The 21,688-nt window shown below is 45.5% G+C and overlaps 1 protein-coding gene across 1 annotated transcript in view; it reads right to left on the reverse strand.

Moving 5' to 3' along the window:
• The window catches only part of LOC126284555 (GAS2-like protein pickled eggs), a 789,773-nt gene that overhangs the window by 420,429 nt on the left and 347,656 nt on the right, over window positions 1-21,688 (reverse strand). The window contains exon 3 of the mRNA XM_049983557.1: window positions 6,470-6,801. Within this exon, the coding sequence (XP_049839514.1) occupies window positions 6,470-6,801 (332 nt within the window). The remainder of the gene's footprint in view (window positions 1-6,469; window positions 6,802-21,688) is intronic.

Below are 21,688 nucleotides of genomic sequence, written 5' to 3' on the forward strand. Positions count from 1 at the left end.
AGTTTAATTATGAATAAGAAAACATGAATGCGGGTAAGCAACTACCAACAGCATACTGAACGCATTGTCGTAGGCAAGATAGACACGGAGCTCACGCCGACCAAAGTAGTACAAGTTTATATATCAACAAGCTCCGCTGGTGATGAAGAGACTGAAGAAACTTACTTAAGGGAGACGAAAACTTAATTGTGATCGGGGACTGGAATTCGAGAGTACAAAAAGAAAAAGAAAGAAAAACGGTGGGTGTACAAGGACGGGAGGAAAGCAATGAAAGAGGAACTGAACTGACAGAGGAAGCCATTGGAAGAATTTGGCAGAGAGCGTTATTTAATCATCGCTAACACTTGGTTTGAGAATTCATGAAAGAATGTTATATACGTGGAAGAGACCAGTACAGCGGAAGGTTTAATACGGGTTATATAACGGGAAGAGAGACAATTCGGATCCAGATTTTTAATCGTAAGACATTTGCAATAGGAGATGTAGTTTCTGATCGCAGTTTATTGAATGTGAACTGTACATTCAAACTGAAGAAACTGCAAAAAGGTAGGAAATCAACGAGGTGGGCTAAGGCGAAGTTAAAGAACTAGAGGCTGTTGAAAGTTTCAGACGGAGCATTAGGCAACTGTTGACTACAACAGGGAAAGGAATGTAGTAGAAGATGTATAGGTACCTTTAAGAGATGAAATAGTGAAGACAGCAGAGGATCACATAGGTAAAAAGACAACGCCTACTACAAATATTTGGATACCATAGGACAAAAAGAATTTAATTGATGAAGAGACAAAATATAAAAATGCAGCAAATAAAGTAGGTGAAAGGGAAAACAAACCTTTAAAAAAAGGAAAAGTACAAAATGGCCAAGCAGGAATGGCTAGAGGACAAATGGAAGGATATACAACTAGGGGAAAAATAGGCACCACCTACAGAAAAATTACAGACGCATTTTGCAGAAAATATTATCACGTGTACGACCATCAAGAGCTCAGATGAAAAATCATTCCTAACTAAAGAAGGGAAACCTAAAAGGTGAAAGGAGTATGTAAAGGGTCTATATAGGGGAAATCAGTTTGAAGGCAGTACTACGGAAATGGAAGATGACATAGATGAGTATCAGATGCGATATATGATACTGCGAGAAGAATTTATTGGAGCAGTGAAAAAGTCGAAGCAAGGCTCCGGGAGTAGACGACATTCCATCAGAACTACTGAGAGCCTTGGGAGACCCTACCGTGACAAAAGCTCCACCTGGTGAGCAAGATGCATGAGACAGGCGAAATGCCTCAGATTTCAAAAAGAATTTAACAATTCGGCGATGACGAGTCAGTGAGTGAGTCAGTAGGTCGGGACGTGGCCTTGTATGTATCAAGATTACACCTTAAGTTTAAATACACAGATAACGAGGTATTATGTTGATGGATCTCTGTATTTTTATACAGATACGAGTCAGGCTTTCTTGAAAACGGCCTCGAATATCTAGATGTACAGCGTTGTTGAAAAGTACTCCTGGGGTTTAATAAGATGAACGCGCGGAACGTACAAAACATACAGACAAGAGCCATAGATCAGAGGAAAGAGCAGCGCTCTATGTTTGGCGGAGTTGCGCGAGGAGACAAACGTGTAGACAAGCTGGCGAATCTGTAGTGTCGCGAGCAATTAGTCTGCGCATGTATAAAGGCAACACAAGAAACAGACCTCCAGAGCATGCTGATGTTGTTGCGCCTTCTGGAACTGCACCAGCAGCGGGTCGACGAACGAATTGTAAGCGCTTATTGACGGTTGCTGTATCACAAACGGTGGCCATATTGAGCGCCCTTAATGTAAGCTGAGAGCTTGTGGAGGTGTCTTCTCTACTGACACGTGTCTGTTTTCTGTGCGTCTTGTTGTTTTCACGCAGTCTTTTTCTGAAGTCCCAGAGGTATTTACGAATACCATCGAATTTAATGGTCGAATATTGGTGACTCGCAGTTTGCTTACATGTCGGTTCGAGCATTATACGTAATGGTACGAAACGGTTAACAATTGTATTTATGTTGCAGAAATACTTGACAGCAGCCTAAGCGACGTATCTGCAGGAGGGTGCCCCGATCACCGGCAGTCTACATCTACATCTACATATATACTCCGCTAGCCACCAAGCGGTGTGTGGCGGAGGGCACAATTCGCGCCAAAGTCATATTTCCTCACCTCTGTTCCGCTCGCGGATCGCGCGAGGGAAAAACGACTGTGTGAACGCCTCAGTACGAGCTCTTATTTCCCTTATATTTACGCGATTTGAAAGTTGGTGGTAATAATATATGCTATACATCCTCGGTGAAGATCGAATTATGGAATTTAGTGAGCAGCCCTTCTGTTTAGCGCGGCGTCTATCAGCAAGTGTGTCGCACTTCAAACTTTCTATCAGATTTGTAACGCTCTCGCGATGGCTAAATGTACCAACCACGAATCTTGCCGCTCTTCTTTGGACCTTCTCAATCTCTTGAATCAGACCCAACTGCAAAGGATCCCATTCAGACGAACAATACTCCGGGACTGGATGAACTAACGTATTGTTATCTATTTCCTTTGTTGAAGGGCTGCATCGCTTTAGGATTCTACCAATAAACCGCGATCTAGACTTCGCCTTACCCGTTACTTGTGTAATCTGATCATTCCATTTGAGATCACTTCGAATAGTCACACCCAGTTACTTGACGGACGTTACTGCTTCCATAGACTGGGCATTTATTTTCTACTCGTACATTAATGGGGATTTTCGCCTTGTTATACGCAGGAGCTAGATCGCGAGCGCTTCATGGAGTAGGAGTGCGAGTTTTGTAAGTATCCTTTTTGTATGTTGGCAGCGCTGTAGACTGTGTTAATATCGCTGACAGCGCTCTGTACCATCGGCAAGAGATTCTATGGTTGGACGGACCAACAGTTAGGAAGTGGATAGGAAAGTGTATAGAGATGGTATTCTTAGTGAAGACTGTGTTGGTAGGACATGCATTGTACAGTGACATAAAAAGATGTGTTTATAACGAAATACGCAAGGAACTGTATGACGATGGACGTTTGGTTGATAACGTGTGGGCAGTGGAATTACCGTCAACTATATAATTTTTGGAACTGGATGTCACTTGAATAAGGTAAAATTTTCTATCTACATTGTTTGCTCTTCAACAACGTCTTTCTTTCGCTAAGCATAAGCTTGGTAGTAGTAAGAGATTGTAGTAGTTAGAATCTTTTTATTTGGCTGGCTGTAGTTCGTACTTGCTGTAATTGCTGTAGTTCGTGTTATGAAGATTTTTCGTGAGGTGACTTATGAAAAAGAATGGGATTTACACAGTTGGGATTTGTGATTGAAATGAGTATAAGCAATCAGCAGAGTTGGAGGTAGTTTCAGCTTCTTTAATTTCATATTTTTTGGATTTGTATTATTGTTGGGATTTCTTTCAATTCAGAGCCATTCTTTTGTGTTAATTATTGGAAGTCACGGTTGAGCCATGGCTGGCTCATGGTATGCGCTGGGTTAAACCTTCACTGCGATTCTGTCTTTAATCTCTCGCGGTTATCTTTCTGCCTTGTGGCAGTTAACGTTCCGGTTACCTATCCTGGCCGTAGACGTAAATTTCAGGCAGTGTAGTTACCTCATGGTGTTGTTGCTGTCCAGCACGGTGTGTAGTTTGACAGCTCTGTGTATGACTGGTTGTGGGCGCCAAAATCTTCTACGTTGTTCCGTTGAACTCTCTGTTGGGCCCTGGTCGGGTGAAGTAAAAGTTATCTTGTCGGTGGGTCCGCTGACTGTCGGTCGGTTGGGTTGCTGTCGGATCGCGAATGGCTGGCCGACTGCCTTTCTCACCTAAGCGACCGTTAGTGTTTGAATTACAGGCCGACCCACCAACATCAGGCCACCCTTGTGTGGACTTCCTTATTTTATTTTAATTTGTTCTTGTTGTTGGTAATTGTATGGCTTCTAGCCGGTTTTGTGCTTTAAATTAGAGTTGTTATACTATTAAGGCCTTTAGCCTAGTTTAAAGTACTGTTTCACGTAATCCCTTTGGCAATTAAATTTTGTTTTGAATTTTTAAGTTTCGGCCATCAGCCGATTTGAATTTGACTTGTTTACTTCAACCTATTGAATTTTTAAGTCTTCGGGCTACAGCCAATTTGAGTTTCAGTTGTTTGTTCTTAAGGCCTTCAGCCTAAATTAAAGAACTGTTTCACGTAAGGACTTTGTTGTTTTAAAAAAATAATGTTTTGGGGTTTTAATTGTTCGGCCTTCAGCCAGTTTGAATTTTACTTCTTTACTTCAGCCTAAATAAAGAACTGTTTTAAGATAAGACTTGCCCTTTAAATTTCTGATTATGTTATTAATTTAAATTTCTGATTATGTTATTGTGATTAAGTTATTGGTCTTCGGCCGTTTTAAAGTGGCTTTCAGCCGGTAAATAAGGTCCACGGATTAAAGCTATGTTTTTTTTCCCCTTAAGAAAATATTTTTGGCGTAATGTTTAGTCAAATAATAAAGATGTATGTAGAGTGTAACTGACAGCCCTTATTTTGGCCCCTTTCCACAATTTATTCAATCTGTCCTGTCGTGTGGGTTAAGCAGGGCATCTCAATGTTGTCAATGTACCGGGTGATCAAAAAGTCAGTATAAATTTGAAAAAATAAATCACGGAATAATGTAGACAGAGAGGTACAAATTGACACACATGCTTGGAATGACATGGGGTTTTATTAGAACCAAAAAACAGAAACGTTCAAAAAATGTCCGACAGATGGCGCTTCTTGTGATATCAATAATTAGCATAACAAAGTAAGACAAAGCAAAGATGATGTTCTTTACAGGAAATGCTCAATATCTCCACCATCATTCCTGAACAATAGCTGTAGACAAGGAATAATGTTGTAAACAGCACTGTAAAGCACGTCCGGAGTAATGATAAGGCATTGCCGTCGGACGTTGTCTTTCAGCAACCCTAGAGATGTCGGTCGACCACGATACACTTGCGACTTCAGGTAACCTCAAACCCAATAATCGCACGGACTGAGTTCTGGGGACCTGGGAGGCCAAGCATGACGAAAGTGGCGGCTGAGCACACGATCATCAACAAACGACACGCGCAAGAGATCTTTCACGCGTCTAACAATATGGGGTGTTTTTTTTGTCCATTCGTCTGTAAAGAATTCGCGTTAGTATTTTGCAGCTGTGACTTATTAAACTGATAGTTCGGTAATTTTCACATCTATTAACACCTGCTTTCTTTGGGATTGGAATTATTATATTATTCTTGAAGTCTGAGGGTATTTCGCCTGTCTCATACATCTTGCTCACCAGCTGCTAGAGTTTTGTCATAACTGGATCTCCCAAGGCCGTCAGTAGTTCTAATGGAATGTTGTCTACTCCGGGGGCCTAGTTTCGACTCAGGTCTTTCAGTGCTCTGTCAAACTCTTCAGGCAGTATCTTATCTCCCATTTCGTCTTCATCTACATCCTCTTCAATTTCCATAATATTGTCCTCAAGTACATCGCCCTTGTATAAACCTTCCATATACTCTTTCCACCTTTCTGCCTTCCCTTCTTTGCTTAGAACTGGGTTGCAATCTGAGCTCTTGATATTCATACACGTGCTTCTCTTCTCTCCAAAGGTCTCTCTAATTTTCCTGTAGGCAGTATCTATCTTACCCCTAGTGAGATAAGCTTCTACATCCTTACATTTGTCCTCTAGCCATCCCTGCTTAGCCATTTTGCACTTCCTGTCGATCTCATTTTTGAGACGTTTGTAATCCTTTTTGCTTGCTTCATTTACTGCATTTTTATATTTTCTCAATATTTCTTCTGTTACCCAAGGATTTCTAGCAGCCCTCGTCTTTTTACCTACTTCATCCTCTGCTGCCTTCACGACTTCATCCCTCAGAGCTACCCATTCTTCTTCTACTGTGTTTCTTTCCCCCATTCCTGTCAATTGTTCCCTTATGCTCTCCTTGAAACTCTGTACAACCTCTGGTTCTTTCAGCTTATCCAGATCCCAGGTCCTTGAATTCCCACCTTTTTGCAGTTTCTTCATTGGAGGGCAGCGCGGAGGGTAAAAATCGTAGAGGAAGAGCAAGAGATGAATACACTAAGCTGATTCAGACGGATGTAGGTTGCAGCAAGTACTGGGAGATGAAGAAGCTTGCACAGGATAGAGTAGCATGGGGAGCTGCATCAAACCAGTCTCAGGACTGAAGACGACAACAACAACAATAAAACCCCATGTCATTCCAAGCATGTGTGTCAATTTTTACCTCTCTATCTACATTATTCCGTGGTTTATTAAGTTATAAAATTTATACTGACTTTTTGATCACCCGCTACAGGAGTCAGACTGCGTTGGACGTGTATTTTGTGGATAATAAATGAATAGGTTTAGTTTGAGTTGTCTCCGTCAGGGAAAATTCTGTTGTCAGTGTTAACAAAAAAGTTAGTTTGAGTTTGTACTCACTTGGCGCCGCGGCGCGCGACGTCGAGCAGGCAGAGGATGACGTTGCGCTCGTTCTTGCGCAGGATGAGGTCGTCGGTCTCGAACAGCAGGCACTCGAAGACGCCGAGCGCGTGCCGGCACCAGCGGATGAAGTTGGAGACGTTGTCGCGCGCGAAGAAGGTGCCGGGCTGCGCGGCGGGCAGGAAGTGCACAGGCCCCGCCTCGATGACAGGGCGCGCTATGGAGCCGGTGGCGGACAGCGACGCGCTCATCAGGCTGGCGCTGCTGGCCGAGCGGCGCGCCAGCCGCCGGGCCATGTACTCCTCGGCGGCCGTGCGCACGTTGTTGGCGTGCTGCGGGCAGACACCACACAGTGCGGTCAGGGAGGCCGCGAAACAAGTGCACGTACACTGCTGGCCACCGCGGAGATGGCGTGCTGCACACGACGACAGGGAGAAGATGCTGTGATACGCAAATGATTAGCATTCACACAAGGCTGACTCCGGTGGCGACAACGTGCTGGTCGCGACTCTGGAATCGGTGGGTTGAGGAGGGTAATACGGAATGCCGTCCTGGAGATGGCAGGCATCTTATCACTAGCAGTCGAGATGACAGGCATCTTATCCGGATGGCTGTAACGGATCGTGCAGCCACGTCTCGATCCCTGAGTCAACATTTGCAAGAGAACAACCATCTACACCAACAGTTCGACGACGTCTGCCGCAGCATGGTTGCGGTTACCCATGACGCTGCATCACAGACAGGAGTGCCTGCAATGGTGTACTCAACGACGAACCTGGGTGCACGAATGGCAAATCGTCGTTTTTTCGGATGAATCCAGGTTCTGTTTACAGCATCATGAGGGTCGCATCCGCGTTTGGCAACATCGCGTTGAACGCGCATTGGAACCGTGTATCCGTCATCGCCATACTGGCGTATCACCTGGCGTGATGGTATGGGGTGCCACTGGCTACAAGTTTCGCCCACCTCTTGTTCGTACTGAGGGCACTTTGAACAGTGGACGTTACATTTCAGATTTGTTACGACCCGTGGCTCTACCCTTCATTCCATCGCTGCTAAACCCTACATTTCAGCAGGATAATGCTCGACCGCATGTTGCAGGTCCTGTACGGGCCTTTCTGGATACAGCCCTGGCCAGCACATTCTCGAGATCTCTCACAAATTGAAAATGTCTGGTCAATGGCGGCCGAGCAACTGGCTCGTCACAATACACCAGTCACTACTCTTGATGAACTGAGGTATCGTGTTGAAGCTGCATGGGCAGCTGTACCTGTACACGCCATCGAAGCTCTGTTTGACTCTATGCCCAGGCGTATCAAGGCTGTTATTACGGCCAGAGGTACTTGTTCTGGGTACTGATTTCTCAGGATCTATGCACCCAAACAGCCTGAAAATGTAATCACATGTCAGTTCTAGTATAATATATTTGTCCAATAAATACCCGTTTATCATCTGCATTTCTTCTTGGTGCAGCAATTTTAATAGCCAGTAGTCTAACTCTCGCTGACTGAGAACACTACACGCAACAATGTTGATCAGTGTTTACTTCATTTGCAGGCTAGTAATTATACCATGTCAAATCAAATACCTTTCAGCTGTCTAATTTCGAGGCTATTATTTTATTTGGCAAAGTTTCGCCGACTTACTATGGCATCTTCAGGTTCAAATGGCTGTGAACACTATGGGATTTAACATCTGAGGTCATCAGTACCCTAGAAATTAGAACAACTTAAACCTAACTAAGGACACCACACACATCCACGCCCGAGGCAGAATTCGAACCTGGGACCATAGCAGCTGCGCGGTCCCAGACTGAATCGCATAGAAGCGCTCGGCCACTCCGTCGGCGACATCTTCAGGCTTCCTGACGGATGTGTAGGCAGGTTACAACCTCGGTTTCGTTCAAAATAGGGGCCAGCATTCAGCTGCTGATATCTGTAAATTTCTGCTCGATACATCGATAACTTCAGCCATCATATGCCGTCGCAGATCATGAAAGGCAAAGGTCCCTAGTTCGAGTCTCGGTCCGGCACACAGCTTTAATCTGCCATGAAGTTTCAAATCAGTGCACACTCCTCTGCAAAGTGAAAGTCTCATTCTGGAAATATCCCCCAGGCTGTGGCTAAGCCATGTCTCCGAAATATCCTTTTTTTCAGGAGTGCAAGTTCTGCAGGGTTGGCGCGAGAGCTTCTATGAACTTTGGAAGGTAGGAGACGAGGTAGTGGCAGAAGTAAAGTTGTGAGGACGGAGCGTGAGTCGTGCTTGGGTAGCTCAGTTGGTAGAGCACTTGCCCGCGAAAGGCAAAGGTCCCGAAATCGAGTCTCGGTCGGGCACACAGTTTTAATCTGCCAGGAAATTTCATAGCTGGATAAACAGTTCAGACGAAAAAAGATTGGGAATCTTCTGAAATGTGGTGCGATAGAAAAAAGTCGAAAATGCAACGGACAGGTGGGATAACTAATGAACATGTGTTGAGTGAAACTGGGCAGAAAACGATATACACGGCACAAGTAGACTTAAGGAAGGCATAGGATGATCGGAGTTACCTGAAGGCAACATCGGATCTGTTAGTTTGCTAATGGTGAGATGTGCGTGCATGTGTGTGTGTGTGTGTGTGTGTGTGTGTGTGTGTGTGTGTGCAACGGGGCGATGGGGATGGGAAGAGTGGCGGTGAATTATTAACAATATCTCATTCTTCCGTCATTGTCGATTGCTGATAAACTGCTGAAGACAGCGAATTATATAGAGTTCATTCTATGAGATCTGCACCTACGTACCTACATCCCTACTCTGCAAACCTCTGTCAAGTGCATGGTGGAGAGTTTTCACCATTGTACCAGTTGCTCGATTCAAAAATGGTTCAAATGGCTCTGAGCACTATGGGACTTAATATCTGTGGTCATCAGTCCCCTAGAACTTAGAATTACTTAAACCTAACCAACCTAAGGACATCACACACATCCATGCCCGAGGCAGTATTCGAACCTGCGACCGTAGCAGTCGCGCGGTTCCGGACTGAGCGCCTTGAACCGCTGGACCACCGCGGCCGGCCGAGTTGCTCGGGTTCCTTCCCGTTCCCTTCTCGTATGAGGCAGTAGAAGAGTACCTGCTTGCATGCATCTGTGCACGCTGCAGCAGTCTAACTTCGTGATTCATTATAGGAAAGTGAGTCGTTTACACTGATAAGCCAAAACATCATGACCAATGCCCACCGCGAAGTTGGATGCCTCCTGGTAGCGTTGCGGACACGAGTCGCGGTGTTAAAGCACATAAGCGGAGCAAACACGGATGGGGGATCCCCCTAGCGAAGGTGTGGGCTGGTGATGGGGAAATTGATTGGGATGAATTGCTTTATGAAAGGGCAGATTATGATTACGCAGAGCCTGTCAACGACTATCTAAAACGGCAAAGCCGGTCGAATGCTCGCGTGCTACTGTCGTGAGAATCTGCGGAAAGAGGTAGGAGGACAATGAAAGTACCACTAGGGGCTAAATGGTTGGACGTCCATAGCTCTTCACAGAATTTCGGATTCGGAGGCTTGTTGGTTCAAATGGCTCTTAGCACTATGGGACTTAACATCTATGGTCATCAGTCCCCTAGAACTTAGAACTACTTAAACCTAACTAACCTAAGGGCAACACACAAACCCAGCCATCACGAGGCAGAGAAAATCCCTGACCCCGCCGGGAATCGAACCCGGGAACCCAGGCGCGGGAAGCGAGAACGCTACCGCACGACCACGAGATGCGGGCTCGGAGGCTTGTCTGCTCTGTAAAGTAGAGCAGATGGTGATCTGTAGCATCTCTGCCGAAAGAGCAAAATGCTCGTGTACACACAAGGGGTTTGGATCACACCGTTCATCGTACATTGTACATCGTTGAACGCGTACGTGTTCACGTGTTGACATAACGACTGCAGTGACACGCGACCACAGGGATTCGGCCGTCGATCAATGGAAACGTGCCAGCTCTTCTGGTGACTCACATTTTGGTTGGATTAGGTCGACGGTCGTCTTCACAGGCGCTGTCATCAAGGTGGACGGCGGCTCCAAACGTGCAGCGCACCACGGCGTAGGCTGGTTGGAGCAGTGTTATGCTATGGAAGGCACTCTCCTGTGCTTGCATGGGATCTGTGGTACTAATCGAAGGATCGTTGACAACTGCGAACCACCTGCATCCCTTCATTCTTGATGTCTTCCCCGACGGCGATGTCATCTTTCAGCACTATAACTGTCCACGTCTCAGAGCCAGGACCGTGCTACAGTGGTTTGAGCATCATTATAGTGAACTCACGTTGACGTCTGGGGGGACCAAATTCTCCTGATGTAAATCCTATGGCACCCATGTGGGTTGCGTGCATAGACATCTTATGTCGTATAACTCCGCAAAAATAGCAACAAACTGTCTGATCCCTGATACGCAGAAGCTGTGATGTATTTCATTCCAAATACGGACAAACAAGCTACTAAGCGGGTGGTTATAATGTTTCAGCTCATCAATGTACGCATAGACTACTGAGATGAGCAGCGGTGCGGTCTTATTTCTACGCTTCGTCGGAGCACAGCCGTCGGATCTTTCGCTTCCACAGTACTCGTGATCCTCAAGCGAGGTCTCAGACTACTCCGCGTGCGACTGAAAACGGTGTCAGTAAGCGAGCTCCTGAGTAAACGTGCGTGAATCGGGGTCAGCTACTCCCGCGACCTCGCCGGCGACACGTGTGCACACGGCACGGGCGGAGCCGCGGCGGTCCGAGCGACGGGCCTCGCCGCCCCTGCACGTGGCGCACGCGGGTGGAAGAGGCGCGCCTCCGGTGGGTTCGGCGACGCGGGGAAAACGGCGTTTGGCGGCCGCGCAGGCGGCGAGGCGACCTAGCGCTGCGTCGCGTTGCCTGGGTGACGGCGCCGCGCCGGGAGATCACCGTGCCAAGGACGAGGCCGGCCTGGCAGCCGCAGCGTGTCAGGCACCGAGCCACGCACACGGCGCTTCGCCACAGTCCTCTCTCCCCTGACAGCATCCCCGGCTGCACTCGCCTCTCACCAGACCGGACTGCCACGAACTCGTCTTCTGAGGGTCCAGCATGTCTGTTCGGGATTCCGGCTGCAAAAGGTGCTATACAGAGTACCTCAAAGACAACACTGCCCGGCCTGCCACTGGATCTACTAAGACATTCCTTTAAGTAACGCAAATACTCAAGTGTGGGAAAACTAGAAAAGAAGGGAATCGAAACTTTTGATATGTGGTGCTGTAGAAGGAAACTGAAAATTACATGCTGTCATAAGACAGGAAGTACTCGGTGAGACCGGTACATTGACAGTAAGAAAGTGTACGACAGGACTTGTTTTAATACATCAAAGAGTAAGTTGCGTACAAAACTCTTATATTAGTTTAAGCATCTCATACCTTAAACGAATTGTACATCATCACCTTACTACATTCCATTTCAGTCAATTACGCTTACTTTACTTTTGTTGATGTTCGTTTTGTATTATCTTTTAATACAGTATACGTTAATTACAACTGATCCTCTAAACTCTTTGTAGCCTCTGGCAGAATTGCTAGATCTTTGGCAGATTTTACATTCTTTTGTTTCTTCTCCAAATTTCTCCTCGGTTTCCTTTACTGTTGGCTCAATCTACACACCAGCGATATACGTGAAAGCCTACATCCATCTTTCACTTCCTTTCCTTTTATGTGCGTCGACGATTGTAAGTGCAATGTCTTTTCTGTGCAAGTTCTAGAAAGTCTTGCCCTAGCCCTATTTCATGATTGATAACTTCCGGATTTCAAACAGTGTATTTCAGTCAACGTTTTCAAAGCAAATGGCGTATATAAAGACAGGGATCATCATGTTTGCGGATTATCCGTGCAATATTTGTCGATTTTTCAAATTTGGAAAACGAAAGATGCTTCAGCTGGCTCTGATCGCTATGGAAATTAACATCTGAGGTCATCAGTCGCATAGACACAGAACTACTTAAACCTAACTAACCTAAGGACATCACACACATCCATATCCGAGGCAGGATTCGAACCTGCGACCGTAGCAGCAGAGCGATGCCGGACTAAAGCGCCTAGAACCGCTCCGCCACAACGGCCGGCTGGAAAACGGTGCCAGAAATCTGCTAAAGTAGTCAAAATGAACATTTTTCGTGTAAAATAAGCTATTATGCATTTAATTAATGTTTCATCACGAACACAGTTTTCGCTGCTGAAAGCTCATAAGCAGTCTGCAATAGAACATAACTGTATAATGCACTTTTTATGTATATGTAGATGCATTATGGGTATACACATAAATACAAAGTGCATTATACAGTTTTCGCTGCTGCAAGATCATAACCCGCCTGCAATGGCACATAATGGCGCGGATTCTTCATCGTAACTAACCGAAATATCTTCCCTTTACTAATTTGTTTACATCACTTAAAATCGTTGTGAGGCACAATTATAGTTAAAAAGACATTGTCTCACATCTTGTCTTGGTTGCAGGGCACCATCACCTCAAGGAAATTTCGGCAGTTTGGGAAACAAAAGGTGAACTAGTCGTCTGAAGATGAACCTGCCGTTTCGAAACCGGTAACGGTGCTGTTTAAATATATAAACAGCATCGTAAAAAGTCGTTTGTTGCTGTAAACTTCTATGTAAGAGTCTACCTATATTTTTAATAGCCACGGGCTTAAAATATCAGTTTCTGAGAAAAAAGCACTAAGAAAAGAATGAGATTTTCACTCTGCAGCGGAGTGTGCGCTGATATGAAACTTCCTGGCAGATTAAATCTGTGTGCCCGACCGAGACACGAACTCGGGACCTTTGCCTTTCGCGGGCAAGTGCTCCACCATCTGGGCTACCGAACCGCGACTCACGCCCGGTACTCACAGCTTTACTTCTGCCAGTACCTCGTCTCCTACCTTCTAAACTTTACAGAAGCTCTCCTGCGAACCCCAGGCTATGGCTAAGCCATGTCTCCGCAATATCCTTTCTTTCAGGAGTGCTAGTTCTGCAAGATTCGCAGGAGAGCTTCTGTAAAGCTTGGAAGGTAGGAGACGAGGTACTGGCAGAAGTACAGCTGTGCGTACCGGGCGTGAGTCGTGCTTCGGTAGCTCAGTTGGTAGAGAACTTGCCCCCGAAAGGCAAAGGTCCCGAGTTCGAGTCTCGGTCGGACACACAGTTTTAATCTGCCAGGAAGTTTCACTAAGAAAAGAGGTTAACGAAAGGCAAGTCGAAGTTCATAGCATTTGTGGACTTAGAGAAAGCTTTTGACAGTGTTAACTGAAATATTCTTTCCGAAATTCTGAAGGTAGCAGGCACAAAACACGGGGAACGAAAGGCTATTTACAGTCTGCACGGAAACCAGATGGCAGTTGTAATAGTCGTGGGGCATGAAAGGTATTTAATGGTCCTAAGCACTATGGGACTTAACATCTGAGGTCATCAGTTCCCTAGACTTAGAACTACGTAAACCTAACTAACCTAAGGACAACAGACACATCCATGCCCGAGGCAGGATTCGAACCTGCGACCGTAGCAGCAGCGTGGTTTCGGACTGAAGCGCCTAGAACACTCGGCCACAGCGGCCGGCGGCATGAAAGGGAAGAAGCGGTTGAGAAGGGAGTGAGACAGGGTTGTAGCCTATCCCCGATATTATTAAATCTGCATATTGAGTAAACAGTAAATGAAAGAAAAGAAAAGTTGCGGTAGGAATTAAAGTCCAGGGAAATGAAATAAAAACTGCTACGTTTGCCGATGATGATATAATTCTGTGAGAGAAAGAAAAGGACGTGCAAGAGCAGTTGATCGGAATGAACAGTGTCTTACAAGGAGGATATAACATGGTAATGGTAATGGAATATTATCGAATTAAATCAGGTGATGCTGCGGGAATTAGTACGAGTTTTTGCTGTTTGGAAAGCACAATAACTCCTGATGCCCGAAGTGGAGAGGATATAAAATGTAGCCTGGCAACGGCAAGAAAAGTGTTTCTGAAGAAAAGAAATTTGTTATATCGAATATAGATTCAAGTTTCATGCAATCTTTTCTGGAAGTATTTGTTTGGAGTGTAGCCATGTATGGAAATGCTACATTGACGGTAAAAAGTGTAGACAAGAAGAGGATAGAAGCTTTTGAAATGTGGTGCTACAGAAGAATGCTGAAGATTATATGGGTAGATCACGTAACTAATGAAGAGGTACTGAACTGAACTGGGGAGAAAAGAAATTTGATGCGCGACCCGAGTAGAAGAAGGGATCAGATTACAGATTGGAGGGAAGTGCGCGGAGAAAATTTTAGAGGGAAACCAAGAGACAAATACAGCAAGCAGATTCAGAGAGATGAAAGTTGTAGCAGTTATTCGGAGATGAAGGGGTTTGCACAGGGTAGAGTAGCATGAAGAGCTGCATCATACCAGTTTTCGGATTGAAGACTACAACAACATCATCTTACTTATTTCAGTGTCTTCAGATCTAGTTATTTAATAAACTGTCTACTCAGGCATATAGCGTAAGCTTTGACAACCAGTGTACTTTTGTCCTGAAACCTCCAGAGCGAGACAGATTCTAGCTTGCACCTGTAGTGCACTCTGCGGAGAATACGCCTTTATAGTTTCAGCGGTGAAGGACTCTGGTATCGCCGTTCTCAGTGCCGTGGTCTTCAACGTGCCTTTAGCTCGCCCGCTAGGCGCAGATACACAGCAGCGAGTTAACGGCGCCCGGCCTCTTTCTCTCTCTCTCTCTCTCTCTCTCTCTCTCTCTCTCTCTCCCTGTCTGCTCTAATCGGCCGCCCATTACTGGCGCCGTGACTCGCCGTTTCTGTTGCGGCCACTTCCGCCCGACGCAGCGACACGGGTTCGCGATTGAAAATTAATTGCCGCGTCAGCAGGCCGAACGAGCGGGGCAGATCTAGCGGCAGCGCGCAGCCCGGGCCATTGCCGGCACCGCCGCGGCTGCGCTCACCCAGTGATTGGCTGAGCTGTCCTGCACCCCGCCTCTAAGACCGCAGCGAGCTTAGCCGGCCGAATGCGTAAATAGTGTGCAGCGACAGGCGTTGCCTACGAGACACGTAATGCCTACGCATCGAGCTGCTTTTCCGAGCTGTAATTCGACACCCCGCCGGTAGTTCCGACACCATCAGTTGATGTCGTCGTTATTTCTCTGTACTTTATTACCTGTTTAAATGGCATAATATTGGAAATCTTTATATTATAAAAGTTAAAGAGTGCGTAGTACGAGTCGTTACTATCTCCCTCAGATTAGTTTGATGTGAAATATAAACAAAGGCAATTAAACGGCAGGATGATATTGTAATAATTCGGAACACTAAGTTTATTACTCCATATGAGTTCACACTTTTTTTTTTTTAATTTTTAGCTTGGAGTTTCACCGTTAGTGTCCTATTTTCTGCATGCACCCCAGCCACGATTTTGTTTTTCCCTCGTGAATAATGCTTCCCCACATTCCCATAAGAAGAGCAGAATATCTTACAAGGTACTTGAATTCCCGTCTCTATTTTACTGAAAGCGTCATTGTCAATGACAGCTGCAGTTTCTATTGCCACATTATCATGGGCAGCGTGGGACAAATGCCCGAGACTACTTACTTGCTCAATGAAGAAAGTTGTAAAGTAATTTATTTTTTCTGTGTGGATTTTCAATTCTTGCCTGCTTATATGATGGGTATTCAGGGAAAATTATTGAAATGAAATTGGGAAGAACTCTACAAATACTAAGGCAGCTATCGTCAAAATGCTGACTACGTACTACCGATTTTTTGGAAGGCTACGAAATACTCCTTTCCTCTGTTGCCGATACAGCTTTAAATATTTTTCATGCAAGTCGCCATTTGCTGGAAATTTATAAAATGAGTCCTCTTCTCAGTCTTCGTTTCTAAACAATGGAACGCAGCAATACACCATTATTACTTCTTTTCTGATCAGTCGTTCAATGAATGTATTTATTAGTGATATCCTGCAATAAATACAGAAAAGTAATAACTGTGATTCTATATATAAGACATAATCCAAACTCTATTAAATATCTAAAAATGTGAAGTATATCATATTGTGAGAACGCGTTTTCTTTTACACAACGCACATGGAGGACAAATGCTCCGATATTATTCCACTCTGTGGCCGAGCGGTTCTGGGCGCTTCAGTCCGGAACTGCGCTGCTGCTGCGGTCGCAGTTTCGAATCCTGCCTCGGGCATGGATGTGTGTAATGTCCTTAGGTTAGTTAGGTTTAAGTAGTCTAAGGGTCTGATGACCTCCTCAGTCCCATAGTGCTTAGAGCCATTTTTCTTTATTCAACTAGTTGGTGGCAAAATGCAACTAGAGCGCTGTTTGGTGTTCAGTAAATTCTACCCGTCCTCTCTATTTGCATTTTGCAACTAATGTATGTAATGTATGACTCTACTTAAAATATTAAATGTTTGGACTTTTTCCTCAGAAACACGTGCGTTTGGTTCCATGTGCATTTTGCAACGACAAAAATAGTAATTCATATTAAAAATCTATTAGGGATTCTGAAATCAATTATTACATAAGAAATTGCTTACCAGTAATCTTGTTGTTGAAGACGAAAATTAAACACCCACCGGAAATGTATCGCTCATAAAATTCCTAATATACACTAGACGCGAATACCCACAGCTTAAACTACAGGGACTGAAGTATGAGAAACGGCAAGAACGGGAATGAGGCATGCACAGGTCTTTATGTATCTCGTAGACAACGCAGGTTGAGTAACTATCATTACGTAGTCGCGCTTTAGTGTTCCTTGTCTACACAGAGCTATCTGCGGTAGATGCGAGAAGTGGAATTTTGGTCAGCCTATAGGGTTACAGGCCGATCATTCGTTTCTCCTATTATCTTCCTGAGAATGAAAAGTAGTATTCGAACTGCATTAGGCGTTTCCTCACGCAATCTTCTATACCACGTAAGGTGCAACTGATAAATAACTTTCTATCACCACATACACCTCGAAAACGCAACCAATCTCTCGCTCTCTATGTAAGATTTTCATTGTCTTGTAAACTCTAACTAAAGTCGTTGCTAGTACAGTCTTACTGTACCTGCATTCCCCGTCACAAAGAAATCTGTCATGCCACTTTCGCCGGCCGCTGTGGCCGAGCGGTTCTAGGCGCTTCAGTTCGGAACCGCGCGCCTGCTACGGTCGCAGGTTCGAATCCTGCCCCGGCCATGGATGTGTGTGATGTCCTTAGGTTAGTTAGGTTTAAGTAGTTCTCAGTTCTAGAGGTGTTATGACCACAGGTGTTAAGTCCCATAGTGCTTAGAGCCATTTGAACCATTTTCTAATGCCACTTTCAACATCGTTTCCAGTAACGACGTCGGCACAGCACCCATTCAAAATTTAGTCAGCGCCACTTCGCCGCACTGCAATGAGTCAAGCGTACGCAGAAACAGGCTTAACAGATACGCAGCAAGACATATCTTATCTTCCTGGCTCAAAAAGCGATGTCACGTGCTAAAAGAAACTTTTATCGCCTCACAAGAGTTGTATCAGTACTAACTTTATGCGCCAAACCCATCAGTATCAAGAAATGAGTGTAGTAGGGGAATGGAAAACACGTACAAGGTGAATAATGATGTGCTCACAGGTGCAGAGCTGGGTTATTAATTGAGTCTTGTGCGTAAAATGGAGCCAACAACAAGGCTCTACACCCGAGAGCGCACCGATAATAAATTACCAGGAAAATAACGAAAAGAATTTTTCAGCAAATGTTAACAGGATTGAGTCGCTTAATGTTGTTGTAGCAAGAGTACCCCGTATGTTTTCTGTCGGGAAGAAATAATCTTTATGATTGGACCGAAATTGGCAATCTAAATATTATGCATAAATCCATTCCTGTTAAAGACACACTGCTTGTGACAGTAAGAATCCTAGTATCAGCTACGGTTATTCGGTTTAATATTAGGTAAAATAACAATGACGATGAAATAACATTAGACAAATTTCATCTCAATACCCACATAAGTTCAAAAGCCAAATAGGGCAGATATCTGATACATGAAGCATTTACGGACGTACATTTATTTAAACGTTCTACTTGTATTCATTTAGCCGGCCGCGGTGGTCTCGCGGTTAAGGCGCTCAGTCCGGAACCGCGTGACTGCTACGGTCGCAGTTTCTAATCCTGCCTCGGGCATGGATGTGTGTGATGTCCTTAGGTTAGTTAGGTTTAAGTAGTTCTACGTTCTAGGGGACTGATGACCACAGATGTTAAGTCCCATAGTGCTCAGAGCCATTTGAACCATTTTGTATTCATTTAAGGAACCACTTGTAAACTCCTGAAGGTCCTTTCTTCAACAGCCAATGTAGTAACATAATAATTACCACGTCATATAAAATTACAGGCGCAGATGGGTTACTTGAAGTTACATGGCAATTTTCCGAGTTCCAAAACGACAACTTTCAACATAACTTGGATCTCTTTGTTAATTAACCTATGTTATAAAACTATTCTGACTAGTCCCTTAAGCAATGGATATTGTGGTAAATTTCTCCTATGGAGCTGTTAAAAACGGTAGCCCTTTCAGCAAACAAACTTCGCTTCTCCCGTAGTCCAGTGAACTGTGCATTTCATAACGCTGGCCTTTTCTGGTACAAACTAATTAAATGTGCAACATCGTCCTCAGTCCACTTGCTGGAAGCTTTCTTCGGTACATTTTTGCCAACCCAACGCCGACATTCACTCACAACAGTAACAATCCCGCTACAAGTGTAGAGACAGGCTGGTTGCACTGTTAATTTGGCGAACAAGTAGCGCGCTAGACTTTCATTCATATTTTCTTATTAACATGGGGTCAAGTCACTTCAATGACAACTTTTTATTTTTATTTCCGTTTCTTAATTCTGCGTGGTAGGTCTATGAGATTTTATATGTTATTTGCTGCGTACTGCTTTTTAAGTGTAGAACATACGAAATAGGCAGATCGTTCGTGCTCTTCGTTTAGAAGGTGAAACGGGCGACTTCTTCTCTCAGAAACATGCGACGACCACATATTATCGGTCAAGACAGGCAGTTTTATTTAACGTGAACGACAAAGTCTATTACAAAGATGTGGTAGTGTACAAACTGTGTTATCTGGGACGCAATATGGCCCCTCAGCACTCTCCGATTACTCTCAGCTCTGCCAACGGTGCCGGTATAATTTTTCTTGACTGAGGGCTACGGCGAGCAGCTATCAAGAGATGGTGGTTGCCGTCTACGCGAGACGCAGAGTACGACTACCTGAGATCTCACCCCAGTCTCGGACACCGCAGGCGAGTGGCTCTCGGCGCTCTTCATGCGACAGGTATTGCCCGCAACAGTTCCCTGAGAGTCGAACACCTAGCTTAAGCACGACGTCGGGCGACGTAACACACACGATGGGGGCGCGGAATCCCGCACATTGGATAATGCCGCCATAACGCTGGCGCCACTTCCCAAGTGTATGGCAAACGCAATGAGGCAACCGGCAGGGAGAAAGTGAGAGCGCGTCGCTGTATAGGTGGGCCCGCGGGGCGAGCGCTCTCGCGTTTGGCGACTGCGGCCTGCTTTCGCAACCTTTCTCAGCGACGATCAGCGCGTCGCGAGGAGAGCTCTTCTGCGAGAACTCGCTGCGTCACACGTCGCACGTAACCCACCTGACGTGTGCTGGTTCTACGACGCTCGACGCGCAGGTAGCTAGTTCGGATCCACTGCTAGAAGAAATTCGACCCGTACGCCGAAAAATCAGCGAATGAAGGGAAAAAATATTCCGGAAGTGAACATCGAGGGACACAAATAAGCCGACGATGTAGGTCTTCCGGCCGGATGTTCGGAAGAGTTCCGACCTCGTAGATAGGAATGATCCGCCCCCCGTGACGGATTGTCAATCCTCTGGGCCCTGGTTCGGCTCCCAGCTAGGTCGGAGACTTTTCTCCGCCCAGGAACTGGGTGTTGTGCTGTCCTAATCGTCATCCTATCATCCTCATCGACTGCAGGACGCCGAAGTGGCGTCAAATTGAAAGACCGGCACCCGGCTAACGGTCTGCCCGACGAGAGGCCCTAGCCATGCGATTAAATAAAAGATAGGAATGAGGGGGGAGGGGGGGCGAAGAGTTTCACATATCACAGCTTATGGGTAAATAAAGCAAAGGCGACGAAGGTGAAGAGTTTTATAGAGGTAGACGGAACCTGGTGGCATAATCGTTACTCAGTAGAGTGTTCTATTGGACGGAGCAGGCAGGCGCCGCAGTGCAGCGACCCAGTGCGACCCGGGAAGGCCGGCGGCGGCACCTGGCTGCGGCTGGTAACCTAGCAACCGGCCCACGCGCGCCCGGCAGGCGTGAGCGGTGCGTGGGGACGGAATGCGCGGCCACGCCCGGCACGCAACCACTGCGACTGCCGACTGCCGACTGCCGCCCAGCGAAAAGCTCCCCGCCTCGCCTACCTGCCTGCTCCGTGCGGCAGCCACATCACTAAACTCCTCCCACAAAGTAATACAGTGCCTGCTGAAAGTTAAATTTGAACCGAGCAGTTACAGCGTTACACTCTGTAAACAGTTAACGGCTGAGTGTTGTCGAGATTTTATTCACGTGACGGAGGAAACCGTACGAACATCGCGAGGCAAAAGTTGTATTAAAACTCTGGCTCTTAAATTTTTGTTGTGATTTAAGATTCACTATACTAAGTAAAGCTATAATTAACAAATTTCTTTAAAAAAAATACTTGGGGCTCTAGAGAGACAGAAGATTTAGCTATCCGAACTTCACACCCAAACACTAGCGGAAACGAGTCTTATTTCATAAATACGCGGACGCAGAAAGACGACAGACCCTTAGCGAGAGGATGTATTTATAAGATAAGGGTAACAAGAGGGCTATAGATAATTGTCTGCGTTTTCTTTACCGGGGCCACAGGAACTAATGAGTGCCAGTGGATGAGGCGATGTACGAGGAGCATTTCGAGGGGCTTCTTTTAAGTTTTCTTTGTGCCGGCATTACTTTCAATATCTCACAATGGTCTCTCTTCCGTTCGTCACCCCAAGCTGTTGCAGACTTGTTGGGATTTTGTGCCAGTCCAACTGTCCAGCCAATTGCAAATGGAAGGTAACAAAACAGTTTACTTATTGCTTAAGGGAGTACTACAGCGGAATCCTAGCATAAAATTCAATAACATTAATATACAAAGGAAACAGGTAGCTAGATATTTAGGACTTCATTTAGATGAACGGCTCTCCTTCAAA

Source organism: Schistocerca gregaria, chromosome 8, assembly GCF_023897955.1.
Source record: "Schistocerca gregaria isolate iqSchGreg1 chromosome 8, iqSchGreg1.2, whole genome shotgun sequence".
In the NCBI taxonomy this organism is placed as follows: Eukaryota; Metazoa; Arthropoda; class Insecta; order Orthoptera; family Acrididae; genus Schistocerca; species Schistocerca gregaria.